At 42.4% G+C, this 14,669-nt stretch overlaps 1 protein-coding gene across 5 annotated transcripts in view; it reads left to right on the top strand.

Moving 5' to 3' along the window:
- The window catches only part of KDM2B (lysine demethylase 2B), a 114,284-nt gene that overhangs the window by 70,088 nt on the left and 29,527 nt on the right, over nucleotides 1-14,669 (top strand). For all 5 annotated transcript variants that reach the window (XM_065903867.1, XM_065903868.1, XM_065903869.1 and 2 more), the window contains one exon: nucleotides 521-607. In XM_065903867.1, the coding sequence (XP_065759939.1) occupies nucleotides 521-607 (87 nt within the window). The remainder of the gene's footprint in view (nucleotides 1-520; nucleotides 608-14,669) is intronic.

Genomic DNA, 14,669 nt, shown 5'->3' with positions numbered 1-14,669 from the left:
GAGGACCTAGGGCTTGCTTGCTGACTGGTAGAAAAACCAGAGTCAGGGCTTATAGGTGAGACCTCATGGTTGCTTTGTTTTCTCTGAGGATGTAGCTGAATTCGTGTACATTAGAGGATTTGTTAGGCCACTGCCCAGCAGTGGCCTAACAAATTTGTTAGACCGCCTCTCAGAGGACTCTGTAAGGATTAAAGGAGGTTGGGTCCATGAGAGTCTTTGGTACTCTGGACAAATGTTTGTTGTCGTATGATCAGTGAGCAATATGTTCGTGGAAGTCTCAGGGAGGTGGGCGATTTGCTTTCTCAGAACTTTTTTGGAGAACGGGATGTTTTGTGTTTTGCGGACCCTGGGGAACCCTGGCCACTTGACTCCTGTTGAGCGTGTGAGTATTGGTGGAGTCAAGGGCCAGGCAGTGAAGCTGCAGAGAACTTTGTGCTTTGCTGGGTAAAGGCCAGCCTCCACTCCCTTCAGAGACATCTCCTGTACCCTGGGCTAATCTGGCTCCTTTGCTTGACCACAGAATGTCCTGAAGGAGCACGCGGAGGATGACCCCAGTCTGGCCATCACTGGGGTCCCCGTAGTCACTTGGCCAAAGAAGACTCCAAAGGTAAGACACGGATCACCCACCGCTGGGAAACTGTATCCACTGCTTTTTCACATCTCCTGTAAGATGAATGTCTGCAGTTTTTCAGGGGGAACTCCAGGGAGAGGCCTGCGAGAGTCAAGATGAATGGTGCTGGTGATTTTTTTTTCCTTGCAAGTTTCTGTTTTTCAAAGGGGGATCATTTTCCTTTGCTGTGGAAACTGCAGGCAGTGCCCCCTTGTGGTCATTCAGAAAACTGCGGGGAGATGACACCCCACCTATGCCTGTCATAGGATGATCTTTCTTCTTTTCCTCCCCTCTCTCCTTTCTTCTCTGTCTCCTTCCTTCCTTTGTCCTCCAGCTGCTTCATGGGCTGTTCTCTCCTTTAAAAAAAATTTATGTATTTGACTGTGTCTGTTTTAGTTGAGGCATGTGGAATCTTCAGTTGCAGCATGTAGTATCTTGTTCCCTCACCAGGGACCAAACCCAGGCCCCCTGCATTGGGAGCACGGAGTCTTAGCCACTAGACCACCATGAAATCCCTGTTTCACCACAGGAAATCTCTGTTTTCTCCTCTTTTCAAAGTTAACTTATTTTCTCTTTCTAAATGGATGCTTGGGAATTCCCTGGAAGTCCAGTGGTTAGGACTCTGTGCTTCCACTGCAGGGGGCACAGGTTCAATACCTGGTCAGAGAATTAATATCCTGCATGCCTTGCAGTGTGACCGAAAAACCAAAAACACAAGAAGGGTTGATGCTGTCTATGAAAAATCTAATCAAACAGGAATGGACAAAGATGCTGAGTAGCAGTGATGTCACTGAGAACTTACCAGGGGCAGGTTGCCTTGCATGCCTCTACATGCCCTGTTTTATCTAGACTCCCACAATCCTGTGGATAGACATTTATGATTTGTTTTACAGATGGGGAAACCGAGGCTTAAAAAGGCGAAGCTACTTGTTAGGTTACTTGGCAGAGCCCAGGATGCAAAGAGGTCTAATTGACAGCGGAGACCTAACTTTCAACTAATACCTGCCCCAGTGTCCACCGTCCAGAGAAAACCAATAACATTTTGGTGTATCTAGGGTGGGATATATATATATATGAACTCATTCATCTATCATCAGTCTGTCTTGTCTTCCTCACTTTCTTGAGCAAGTTATATGAGTTCCAAGAACCTTACTTCCTCGTTTGTAGAAAGGTGTTATAGCGGTGTCTACTTTGAATAGTCATTGTGAGGACTAAAAATAATGCATGCAGAGTCCATAGGGCGAGGGCTGACTCATGGTCAGTTCTCTAAATGTTAGCTGTAACCTAAGCAGCCTTCCTGTTAATGGGTATTTTGCTAATTTCTGATTTTTTACTGTTATAAAAAACACTGAGAGGAACTTTCTAGAACTTTCTCGATCTGTACTGTCCAAAAGGCCATGAGCCATGTGTGGCTATTGAGCACTTCAGATACGGCAAGCTTAAATTAAGAGGTGCTGCCAGTATGATATACATGACAGATTTTAAAGACAATATAAAAAAGAACAGTGCACAATACCACTTATATTGATTGCATGTTGAAATTAGGGTTGCCAGATTTTAAAAAGGACGCTCATTTAAATTTGAACTTCAGATTTTCAGACAATTAAACAGACAGTTTTTTAGTTTAATATGTCCCATATATTACATGGGATATACTTATGCTAAAAAAAAAGAGCTTTTCTTCTTTTCTGAAATGTAATATGGCTGTATTTTTATTTGCTGAATCTGGCAACCCTCGTTGAAATGATCATATTTGTGTGTTAGTCATTCAATTGTGTCCGACTCTTTGTGATCCCATGGACTGTAACCTACCAGGCTCCTCTGTCCATGGAATTCTCCAGGCAAAAATACTGGAGTGGGTTGCCATGCCCTCCTCCAGGGAATCTTCCTTTCCCAGGAATCAAACCCGGGTCTGCTGCATTACAGGCAGATTCTTTACCATCTGTGACCAGGGAAGCCCGATAATCCATTAAACAAAATGGATTATTAATACTCATTTCACCTGTTTCTTTTTATCTTTTAAAGAGTGGCTTCAAGTACTTATGTGGCTCACATTGTATTTCTGTTGGACATTGCTGTTCTGGGTTATCCTGTTCATCTTTTTGATGATCTTTGATTATCTTTCTAAATGTGGACTTGTTAATGGAGAGAAGACACCCAATTCCTTGTGGGTGTTGAATTCTGATTCTCTCTGAAGCTTAGTGGGAACTGAAGTGGCCATAGAATTGAAAAGGATTTGCCTCCACATCTTCTACCTTTAGCTCCCCAATCTGTGGACATGCGTGGGGTTTCAGAACTGACTTTCCCCTAAATGGGCAAAAATATAAATGTCATTTGTCAGACCACAGACTGTACTTGCAGACACAGCACCATGAAGTAGCCAAGCCAGGCCCCATGGTTGCTTTGAACCTGTAGAGGAAACCATGGCTTTGCCTTGCTGCCCACTTCCCTCATGGTGGAGGAATTGCTTCATGGGATGGATTGGGGTTTGTAGAACATGGGCTTTTAAAGGAACCCGCTTGACATTGCTCACTGTAATCTCAGAATTAATGGAGGTGTTTAGACCAGCCTCTCTGGAGATCACTTCAGGACCATAAATGTGCCCTGTTTTCTGTGCTGGAGATCCTCAGCTTTTTCCTCTGGGGGATTGGTTTATCAGCATGGGACTATATGGCATGGCTGGTGTCAACATGAGTAGGAGAAATTGCAGCCCTTAAACTGGTTGGGAAAGAGTGGGTGGGAGGGAGAAGTAAGAGCCTTTGACATTTAACAACGCTCATGGTGGCAGGCTTTTCTTTTTTTTTTTTTTAATCTTATAATAAATAAGACTCCCATACTTTATGGCTCTCCCACTTAAAGTGTATAGTTAAATGTTTTTAGTATACTGAAAATATTCAGAGTTGTGGAACCATCCCCACAACCACAATCTTCATTTTGGAACATTTTCATACCCCTTAGAAGAAACTCTATCAGCAGTCAGTTCCCCTTCCCCCAACCCCTGGAAACTTTCTGTCTCCATGGATTTGCCTATTCTGGACATTTCATATAAATAGAATTGTACAGTATGTGGCCTTTTGTGACTACTTTCACTTAGCAGAATGTTTCCAAGGTTCATCTCAGTTGTACATCTATCAATATTTCATACCTTTATAGGGTTGGATAATATTCCATTGTATGGGTGGACCACAGTCCGTTTATCTGTTCATCTGTCCATGGGCATTTGTGCTCTTTCTCCCTTTTGGCTACTGTGATTGATGATGCTATGAATAATTTATGTACAGGTTTTTATGTGAAGTATGTTTTCATTTCTCTTGGGTAGAAACCTAGGCATGCAATTGGCTTACCAGATGGTAACTCTATGTTGAAGTTTTTGAGGAACTGCCAGACTATTTCCCAAAGTGGCTACAGCATTTTGTATTCCCCTCGGCAATTACAAGAGTTCCAATTTCTCCACATCTTCACCCAACACCTATTGCCTATCTTTTTTTTTAGTTAAAAAAATTTTTGGCTGTGCCATGCGGCATACGGGATCTTAGTTCCCTGACCAGAGAGCAAACCCATGCCCCCTGCATTGGAAGCTCAGAATCTTAACCACTGGACACCATGGAAGTCTCATATTGCCTGTCTTTTTCATTAGAGCCATTCAAGTTTTTTTTCCTATGAATTATTTGAAGTTAATTGTATGAGTTTGCAAGGGCCAGCATAACAAATACCCCAGACTGAGTGGCTGAAATGACAGAAAAATTAGTTTTCTCACCTTTCTGGAAGCCAGAAGTCTGAGATCAAGATCAGTTGGCAGGATTTATTTCTTCTGAGGATTCTCTCCTTGGGTTATAGATGGCCGTTGTCTCTGCGTTTTCACTTGGTGTTCCTTTTGTGTGTGTTGTAATCTCTTCTTATAAGAACACCATTTATACTGAATTCGAGTCCATCCAAATGATGCCATTTTAACTTTGTTATTATCTCATTAAAGACCTATCTCTGGAGACTTCCCTGGTGGTACTCCACGCTTCCACTGCAAGGGACCCAGTTCCATCCCTGGTCAGGGAACTAGATCCTGCATGCTGCAATTTAAAAAAAAAGTCCATGCTGCAATGAAAGAGTGAAGATCCCTTGTGCTGTAAATAAGACCTGGTGCAGCCAACTTAAAAAAAAAAAAAAGACCTATTTTCAAATACAGTCACATTCTGAGGTGCTGGGGTCAGACTTCAACATATGGATTTGAGGACACAGTTTAGCCCATAACATCTATTACACATTATACAAAAAGGAATAAATCATATAATAATGAATATCATGATTCCCCCTTCAACTCTAGAAATAAATATTTCTGGTATAACCAAACACCCATGTATTCCTTCTATATGTAAGCAACAGTCCTGAGGTCTTACTGAATTCTTACAATGAGGCTGGGAGGATAGGATTATCTTCATGATGCATCTGAAACTGGAGGTTCAGAGAGGTATGCTGGTAAGTCTGAGGCCACACAGCTTATGAATCTAAGGTGTTCATCTCCACATTTGTCCCTGCGCCTGAGGAACTCTATGAGACGTGGCGGAGGGCAGGGGCAGGGGGAGGGGAAGTCGGGTGCTGTATTTATGCGTTTCCTGGCTGGTGGGGTTAAAAAGTTAACAGGAAAGGAAGAAGTAAGTAAACGACTCACTGCCTGGGCCGCCCAGGTCTCTCGATTCCCAGGTTTGCAGTCGGCTTCCTCCCAATTTGATGCAGGTTGGCTTGAAAGATCAAGGGTGCTCATTGAGGCTGTCAGGATGCAAAGTCGGGAGTGGTCCCGGGTCTGGCTCAGGTTACTTAAATAATTAATGCTAAATGATGATTAGCAAGAAATGCTTTGATCTCCCACCTTGCCTCCTGGAGAACAAAGTCCCTTTCTGGAACTGATTAGGTGCCATGAGGTCATTTCTGATGTGGCGTCTTTCAAATCAGAGATGCTACTGAATCACCCTCTGGTTACCATACCCCACCCCCACCCCACCCCACCCCATTGGCTGTTTTCACCAGTGGTGATGGATTTGTTTTGATCCGTCTATACTCTGGCCACTTCCTTTGATGACCAAGTGGTAAGATTTGGAGGGGAAGAGGCCTGTCTGTGACCTTAGAACCAAACCGAGGAAACTGAACTACTTTGAGGCCCGGCTTCTGACCTCAGCCTTGTTAGCATGTTGACCTTCCTCGCAGCAGCCAGATGCTTCTACCCAGCCAGGCTGCAGGTTGGTTCCCAGAAAAGGAAACCGAGGAAGGAGGTGAGACGAAGCCACGGTTTTCCTGGAAAGAGAACACGTTGATGCATTTGCTTCTTAATCTCTAGTGGCCAAACCAGGCTGCCTCTTGAGTTTCAGTTATTGTCAATTTTTCTGGAGTGGAGGAGCAGAGAGGCTACAGAGTGTACCAACAAGAACCCTGACGGGGACATGGGGACAGGCCTCTACAGCAGTTAGTGGATCAGCTTCCTTACGGTGACGTCACCGGAACCACGGGAGGAAGACAGACAGACAGACAGACACGCAGACACACACACACACACCTGATGTCTGTGTCATGCTCAGTTCTGCTCTATTTCTCTTCCCCTTCCTCCATACTTGGTCATTTAGATCTGGGAGGCCTGATGAGTCTGGGGTCCCCCCGGGAGCATCACACACACAGCCTTTCCCTGAAGAATAGACATAAGTCATTAAAAGAGGCCCCCATTTACTTCCTGTTCCCACTGCCCTGCTCCCAGCTCCTGTTTCCCCCGAGTAATTAAGTTGATGGTGTACAGTTGAGGAGGAGGATAATGCCTGGTATTTATTGTTGCCTGCTCAGGGCCAGATCATTTCCTGTAAAGGCCGTTTGGCCTCATGAGGACCTGTGCTCAGGCTGGTGACATCTGTTTTACCTGGGAAACGTCTTTTTTTCCTAACTTGTTTCCTGTGCTCCCCTGAGACACTCTGATTCATTAGGTGTTGGTGGGTCCTGGGAATCTGCACTTGCTAAATGCTTCACAGGTAATTCTCATGCACAACGAGGGTGAGCTCTGGGGTCAGGTACACTTGGAGATTGACCCCTGGCACTGCCACTTACTGTGTGGTCGTGGGACAGTCTGAGCCTTAGTTTACTCAACTGTGAAAAGGGCTCATAGCACTTTCCTACAAGGTTGCTGTGAGGGGCTGTCTGCAAAATACCTCCATAGTAGCCCTTCCATCAGTGATAGCAATTAGGCTTTTTCACAGTTCTGTTAGTTAGTAAATAATAATTCCGAATCTGCCCAACTAGAAGGCAGAAATAGAAGACACTAGAGGAGGAGCTGGGTCAGAAGGGGGTGATTAGTTTAGAGACAGTCCCCATCTCTACATGATTTTGCTGGTGCAAAAACTCAAATCTCAGGCAAGGGCCTGAATAGCTCGATTTCGTGGAGGTAGTCACAGCTGGCATTTCCTGCAAGGTTTAAGGAACTGCTTCTTTATGCCTTCTGCACTCCACTGGAGGGAGGAACCCTAGGCCTATGAGTGGAAGGGTAACTTCCCTTAGAACGTGCTGGAAGAAGCCTCATGAGAGCAGCCTCAGAGATCAGGAACAGGCAGTCGGGAGACCGGCAGCAGGGGCCATAGGGCGGAGAGGCACGAGCAGCAAGTGGACAATCCGGGACATCCACCTAGAGTCCCCAGGGCTTCCCTAAGTGACAGCTAAGTCATCTGTGGCATTTGGAGGCTAGCAGGTTCCCAGGAGCGCAGGTAGCAAAAACCCCTGATCACAGAATACTCACAAGAGATGGTCTGCTCATTCTGCTCTGAATAATGTTGCCTCCAACATCAGCAAGAGAAAAATCCCATTGATGGTCAAAGAATGCCACCGTTTCTTACAAACTGAGACCCCAGGTCTCTGACCAGATATGTGATCTCTGATTCCAGAATCTGTAATCTCTGAACTATGTGACTGGGATCCCATCAGAGCCCCCTGCCTTTTTTAGTTGACCCCAACGATGCTCTGTAAATTGAGCCTCTGTTCAACTCCTCTCTGTGACCTGGTGGGAGGGTGCCAGGATGCCATTTCATTTCCTGCTAAGATCCTGACTGATAGACTTCCCGTTTTCTCCTTCTGCTGGACATCCACATTCTACTCTGCATTTTTAAAAAATTTATTTATTTTTGGCTGTGTTGGGTCTTTTTTGCTGGGCACTGGCTCTCCCTAGTTGTGGCGAGCAGGACTACTCTTTGTTGCGGAGCACGGGCTCCAGGCGCAAGGACTCAGGGGCTGTGGTACGTGGGCTTAGTTGCCTTGAGGCCTGATGGATCTTCTTGGACCAGGGAACCCATGTCCCCTGCAATTTCAAGGCCAATTCTTAACCCCGAGGGAAGTCCCTATACTCTGCATTTTGTTGCATATCTGTCTTAAGCTTCCATTAGCTTCTTGAAACTGGAGCTCATCTTATTAATTTTTTTCTCATCCTTTTTTGTATCCTGTCATGCAAGATTGGTCCCAGAAAATGTTCAGTGAATGAATGAACTTTGATAGCAAGGTTTCCCCAGGGCCTCTAGAAGATGAAGTTGTAGTCGGTCAGTTCAGTCTCCTTGCTGTCTTTCACCTGCTCTCCAGACGACTCAGAGTCATCGCTAGTGAAAGCAAGCCTCTCTCCTTCCTTTAACTTGTGTGTCCCAGTTGCAGCCAATAAAAGAATGCTGAATAGAAGAGCACCAAGAAGGGCTCTTGGTCTTCCCTGGACCCTTTTGTCCCTCATATTTAGGCATCTCCCTTCATCCTCTTGGACTTAAAAAGATCTTATCTCACCTGGAACTTTTCAGCCATCAACCGTATCATTTTATTGAAACTTTAAGACAGCGATCAGCTGAAATAACCTGTAATTAAAGTCTGCAGCCCAGGATTTCTTTCTTAGTCTGCTAACCTGCTCGGCTGTCTGTGTTAATAATGCCAAAGACAAATTCTTGGAAAGCAATTGAGATATCGAGGGCTTTCCTGCCTTTGGTGGAGTAATTAGAAGGCCTGGCTGGCACTGTAAGTGATTGCTTGCCATCATCATGGTTTTATTTCTAGAACAGTGGTCTGTCCTTCAGGCTTTTCTTGTTTTTATCAAATGGCATATATTTTCTGTTTCAAAGGAGGATACTTGATCATTGACGTTGGGAGTAAGTTGTGACAGCACCTCCCTCCCCCCAACCCCTGCATATCTAATCTGGCTTTATCAGGAAGACGGATGTGTGTGCGACCAAGTGATGTCAGATTATCTGCTCCCCAAATTTAGGTGATCTAGAGAAAAAAGGGGCACAGTTAAGTGAATGCAGGTGAAATATTTGCTTTATTTAAGTTTGCTTCCTGTTACAAAAGGGGGAAGGGGAAGTCCATTTGTTGGGACAAGGGGAACTTTAATTATATACAAAGAAAATAGGTAGAAAGTGAAAGCTCTGGTAAAACCTGCTCTAAGTCACTCACTTTCTTCAATGAATGTAAATGACTAAACAGCAAAGCATGTTGCAAGAATTCAGAGATAATCTCCCTTAAAAGAATGATTTTGGGAGGGGGTATTTAAATTGATTTCTCTCTTAGTTAATATTTATGGGAGAAGATGGCAGGAAGGGTTGTGTTGGGGACTGATCTGGGGAAACTTGTTGGTTTGAGTATACCCAGTTGACTGATTCTTCTGGGGAGGGTGTTCTTTTATTTCTTTTCACTTATTAGTTTATTTTTTTAAATTGAAGTATAGTTGATTTACACTGTTGTGTTAGTTTCTGGTATATAGCAGAGTGGTTCATTTTTGTATAGTGAATGTTATACATTTTTCAGATTATTTTCCATTATAGGTTATTGCATGATATTGAATATAGTTAGTTCCCTGTGCTATGCAGTAAGACCTTGTTGTTTACTTATATATAGTAGTTTGTATCTGTTAATTCCAAATTCCTAATTTATCTCTCCCCACTCCTTTCCCTTTTGGTAACCATAAGATTTTCTATGTCTGTGAGTCTATTTCTGTTTTGTAAATAAGTGCATTTGTATCATGTTTTAAGTTCCACATATAAGTGATATCAGATGAATTTTGTCTCTCTCTGACTTTCTTCTCTTAATATCGTAATCTCTAGGTCCATCTTTTTATTTTATCTTTTATCACATTTCTTTGAATTGTGGGAAAGAGACAGCATAAGATTGACTATTTTAGCTATTTTTGGGTGTACTTGAGTGGCATTTTGAGTGTATTTTGGGTGGCATTGAGTACATTCACATTGTTGTTAACCATCACCACCATCCATCTCCAGAACTTTTTCATCATCTGAAACTGGAACTCTTGATCCCTTAAAGACTAAATCCCCATTCCTGCATGTTCTACTTTTTTTATTTCTGTGAATTTGACTCTTCTAGATACCATGTATAAGTGGAATCATACAGTGTTTGTCTTTTTGTGACTGGCTCCTTTCACTTAGCATGTCTTCAGGGTTCATCCATGCTGTAGCATATGCCAGAATCTCTTTCCTTTTTAGAGCTGAATGGTTTTCCATTGTATGTATATACATTTTATTTACCCATTTATCTGTGGATGGGTACTTGGGTTGCTTCCACCTTTGCCTGTTATAAATAATGCTGCTGTGAACAGAGGTGAGTAAAAATCTTTTCAAATCCTTATTTTCAGTTCTTTTGGGTACATACCTAGAAATGAATTGCTGGAATCATAGAATAATTATGTTTTAATTTTTGGAGGAGCTGCCATACTGTTTTCCACAGTGACTGCATCGATTTACATTCCTATCAACAGTGCACAAGGGGTCCCAGTTTCTCCACATCCTGGCTATTGTTGTTTTCTGTTTGTTTGTTTGTTTGTTTGTTTTTCATAATAGCCTTCCTAATGGGTATGTTGTTTTTCAACTAACTTTATTTTTTATGTTGAAGTATTCTTTAGAGTATTACAGACATCATGTCATTCCATCCCTCAATACTTAGGTTTGCATCCCTGAAAAACAATATTTTTCTCCATTCTTGAAATAACATTATACCTAGCAAAACTGACAATTCCTCCTGAGACTGGGTCATATAAATTATCTTTCACAGCTACTTTATTCAAATCAGGATCCACTCCAGGAATCTGTTCTTAATTTTCTTTTAATCTTGACCTTTCTCAGAATATTGATTGGTAGAGAAGATGGAACCATGTCCTGAAGAATATCTCACTTTATGCATTTGTCTGATTGCTTCCTTGTGATGATATTTAGCTTTTTTGTTATCTCTTGTAATTTCTGTAAATTAGAAATTAGGTCTAAAGGTTTGGTTAGATTGAAGTTAAATATCATAAATAGTGGATTAAAGCAATGGTGGTCTAATTATTCCCTCATCATTCAATTATGTTCATCCCTCTTTGCTCCAGAGAATAATTTGGAAGGGAATACGTTAGGCCCTTGCTTCCATTTACCACTCACTGATGATTTCAACAACAGTTTTCCTGTATCAGTAATTTTCTCAGAAGATGAAAATGAACCTCTGGGACTTCCCTGGCAGTCCAGCGGTTAAGACTCTACGCTTCACTGCAGGGTACCATGGGTTCCATCCTTGGTTGGGAACTGAGATCCCACACACTGCACAACACAGCCAAAAAAAAAAGAAGATGAATCTTTTCGATAAATGAATTATCATCCCTCCTTTATGCACTAGCTGGCTTTTTTCTGCATTTTTCCCTCATCAATGGGAGCTTCCCTTGAATATACTCCTGAAAAGGCTGCGGCTGCACACATGCTTAGTTCTTCCCCTTTAAACACCAATTTCAAACCAAGGAGTTGGTATAATGGTTGCTTCAAATGGTGACAGATGAGTTTTGTCAGACTTTCTCTATTTTGAGTGTCTTGGTAAACTCATGGATTTTCATGATCCAAGGGGCTTGTAGAGGCAAATTGGCCTGCTGGAGCTGAGCCATTTTTAAAGGAAAGCAAGAATATCCGTGAAGAAGGCAGCCAGAGTATGTGTGTGAGAGAGTGTGTGTGTCTGTCTGTCTGTCTGTTCCCCCTACCAGTGTGTATTCGCATTTGTTAGGCGTCCTTAAGTGAAAGGCTTTCAAGTGCTGTCAAAGCCTATCAGACCCCCATGGTGACTGTTAGCAGCTCATTTAGGAGGTGATTCAACTATCACCTTGGTTTGGTAAATTTCAACCTGCTCCAGGGCTGAGGGGCTACATTTCCTAACCAGGTTACCTTTCAGGGACAGGAACTAAGATCACTTTTAAATGATAAATGATGAAAAAAAATTATGTGTGGGTGTATATATATATGTGTGTGTGTGTGTGTATGTATATTTATATACACAAATATTTGTATTGTATATAAATACAAATATATATAATATATATGCAAATATTATATATATACATATATACACAAACACATGTGTGTATATATACAGATACACTTTCTACAAACTTTTTATATTGGAGTATAGCTGATTAATAATCTTATGGTAGTTTCAGGTGGACAGCAAAGGGACTCAGCCATACATAAATATGTATCCATTCTCCCCCAAACTCCCCTCCCATCCAGGCTGCCACAAAACATTGAGCAGAGTTCCCTGTGCTATACAGTAGGACCTTGTTGGTTATCCATTTTAAATATAGCAGTGTGTACATGTCCATCCCAAACTCCCTAATACATACTTTTTAAAATGGAAGTAAAATTCAATTAGCATAAAATTAGCCATTTTGAAGTACCAATTCAGTGACATTTAGTATTTTCACAGTGTTGTGTAAGCATCACCTCTTTCTAAACCCCAGGATATTTTCATCACTTCCCAAAGAAACCCTGTGCCTATTAGGGTGTCATTTTCCATTCTCCCCTCGCATCCCCACCCAGCCCTTGGCAACCATGAGTTGGCTTGTGGTCCCTGTGGATTTTTCTATTCTGGACATTTTATATATATGGAATTATACTATATGGTGGGTTTCACTTGGCGTGATTTCAAGATTCAACACATTGTAGCTTGTGTCACTGCTTCATTCCTTTTTATGGCTGAATAACATGCCACTGTATGGATAGACCACATTTTGTTTACCTTTCATCGATGGACAGAATTTGATTTGCTTCCACCATTTGACCGTTGTGAACAGAGCTGCTAATTTTACTCCTATTTTGCCTCTTTACTGCTTTATCGTCCCATTTTGAGTAAGCTTTGTATTTGGTCTTTTTAAGTTTTTATAACCTGGTCTTCAAAGGTCTTTCTTTGAAGGATGGTGGGATGGACAGTGAAAGGTGCTCTGACTCGGAAGGAAACCAAGGGTGAGATTTGGTCTTGTTAAGAAAAATATTTGGGGTCTTCCCTGGTGGTCCAGTGGTTAGGACTCAGTGCTTCCATTGCAGGGGACAGGGCTTTGATCTCCGGTTAGGAAGTTAAAATCCCACATGCAAAGTAGACAGGGGAAAAAGAAAATTACAAAAGTTCTGTATGAGGGAATTCCTTGGTGATCCAGTAGTTAGGACTCCATGCTTTCACTGCAAGCATGCAGGTTCAGTCCCTGGTTGGGGAATCAAGATCCCACATACCAAGTAGTTTGGCAAAAAAAAAAACCAATAAAAATAATAATAAAAAGTCCTGGTTGTAGGCCCAAATTATGCTGGCATTTTATGTACTTTTAGTCCCTATTTTCTGGGCTGGGAGGTGGGATTGCAAAGTGAATCCATTAATCTTGTCTGAATTGTCTGAGCGCTCAGCCTTAACCTGGATTTGTGTAGGGAAATGAATGGAGAAGGGAAGTAACTTTCTAAGGTCAGTGATTGAGTTGGAAATGGGATGGATGGCAGGAAACATGTCTCAGATCAGTGCTAGTCACCTGTTAAATTAGTTAATTAAAAAAAAAAATCCTGTGCTGTCACAGATCTTCCAGTGAATGTAAATATTTATTGGTTGATCTTTGTAATGTAAGGAGACAGTATTAGGAGAGGAACTCTATTTAAGAGAAAGCTTGGTCTCTTTAAAGGAGCCATCTGACAGATATATGTGGGTTTTAAATGCTTGTGGAATGATTCTCCAGGGGCAAAATAAAAAGCAATTAACATTAGTAATTTCCTTAACCAAAATCAGTGCAGTCCTTGGTCTGTCATACAGTCACTCTTTGAACCATAGTTTTATCCAGGCAGCTCTGAAATTAGTCCTAAATTGCTATGTGACACGATGCAAAAATTTTTCTTATTTATGTTTTATTAGAAAAGTAACTCTCCAAAAGACCTTCTTCTTGGGCTGTGAATGGGGAAAAACCCATTGAAGAACAGAGAGATGAATGGTAAAATAATAGTTAAATAACTGAAGCATGCATTCTCTATTGCTTATTAAACATACATTATTGTGTATGTTAGGAAGCAACCCTCCCAAGTCATTTTTGTTCCTTCCTTAGGGGCATGTTTACAGATGGTGTCCCTTGGTTCAGGAGTGTGCCAGCCAGTTACTGGTCTGGACACAGGAAATGCATTCTCTTTCCCTGTCCTGATCCTCTGGAAAAGAATGTTTCCAAGTTTAGCCATGCCCTTTGTGACATGGATACAAGGAAATGGGCCACATGCCAGAGAGACCCTCCCCTGGGGAGCCCAGAGTCCAGGGGGCATTTAGTCAATATGTCCCTTTCTTAATGGTCCTGGGCGTGAGGGGGTAAAGGACTGGAGGGTACAGCTGCCCTCTTCCTTCTACCTTAGGTCACTGCCCATCTCTGCCCTGGGACAGCCTGCAGTACCCTCAGATGGTTAAGTCTGGGCAAAATCTCTGGGCAGACTGGGATCACTCCTAGAGTCTCATGATCTAATAGGCAGGCCAGAAAATTAAATGACATTCAGAGAAAGCGAAGAACTGGGTGACGCCTGTGACCGAGGCAGGCTTGGCTTCCATCTGTTTTTATTTATTTCTTCCTCACTTGGTGAAAATTTTGGACCCTCCTGGCTCAGGGCAAGTACCGATTGCCCTGGTGGCATCAGCTTTGGGGAACTCTTTCTAAGAAAGTAAACCTTGGCTAAGTGGAGCTGGGAGACCGTTCAGTTCTTAGGGTCCCTGGAAGAGGAGGTCGAAAGGGAGAAAGGACGAGCCTAAGGCACAATAT

This window comes from Muntiacus reevesi, chromosome 13 (genome assembly GCF_963930625.1).
Source record: "Muntiacus reevesi chromosome 13, mMunRee1.1, whole genome shotgun sequence".
Taxonomy (NCBI): domain Eukaryota; kingdom Metazoa; phylum Chordata; class Mammalia; order Artiodactyla; family Cervidae; genus Muntiacus; species Muntiacus reevesi.
Note: the sequence above shows the minus strand (reverse complement) of the source record. Positions and strands in the feature narration are given on the sequence as shown.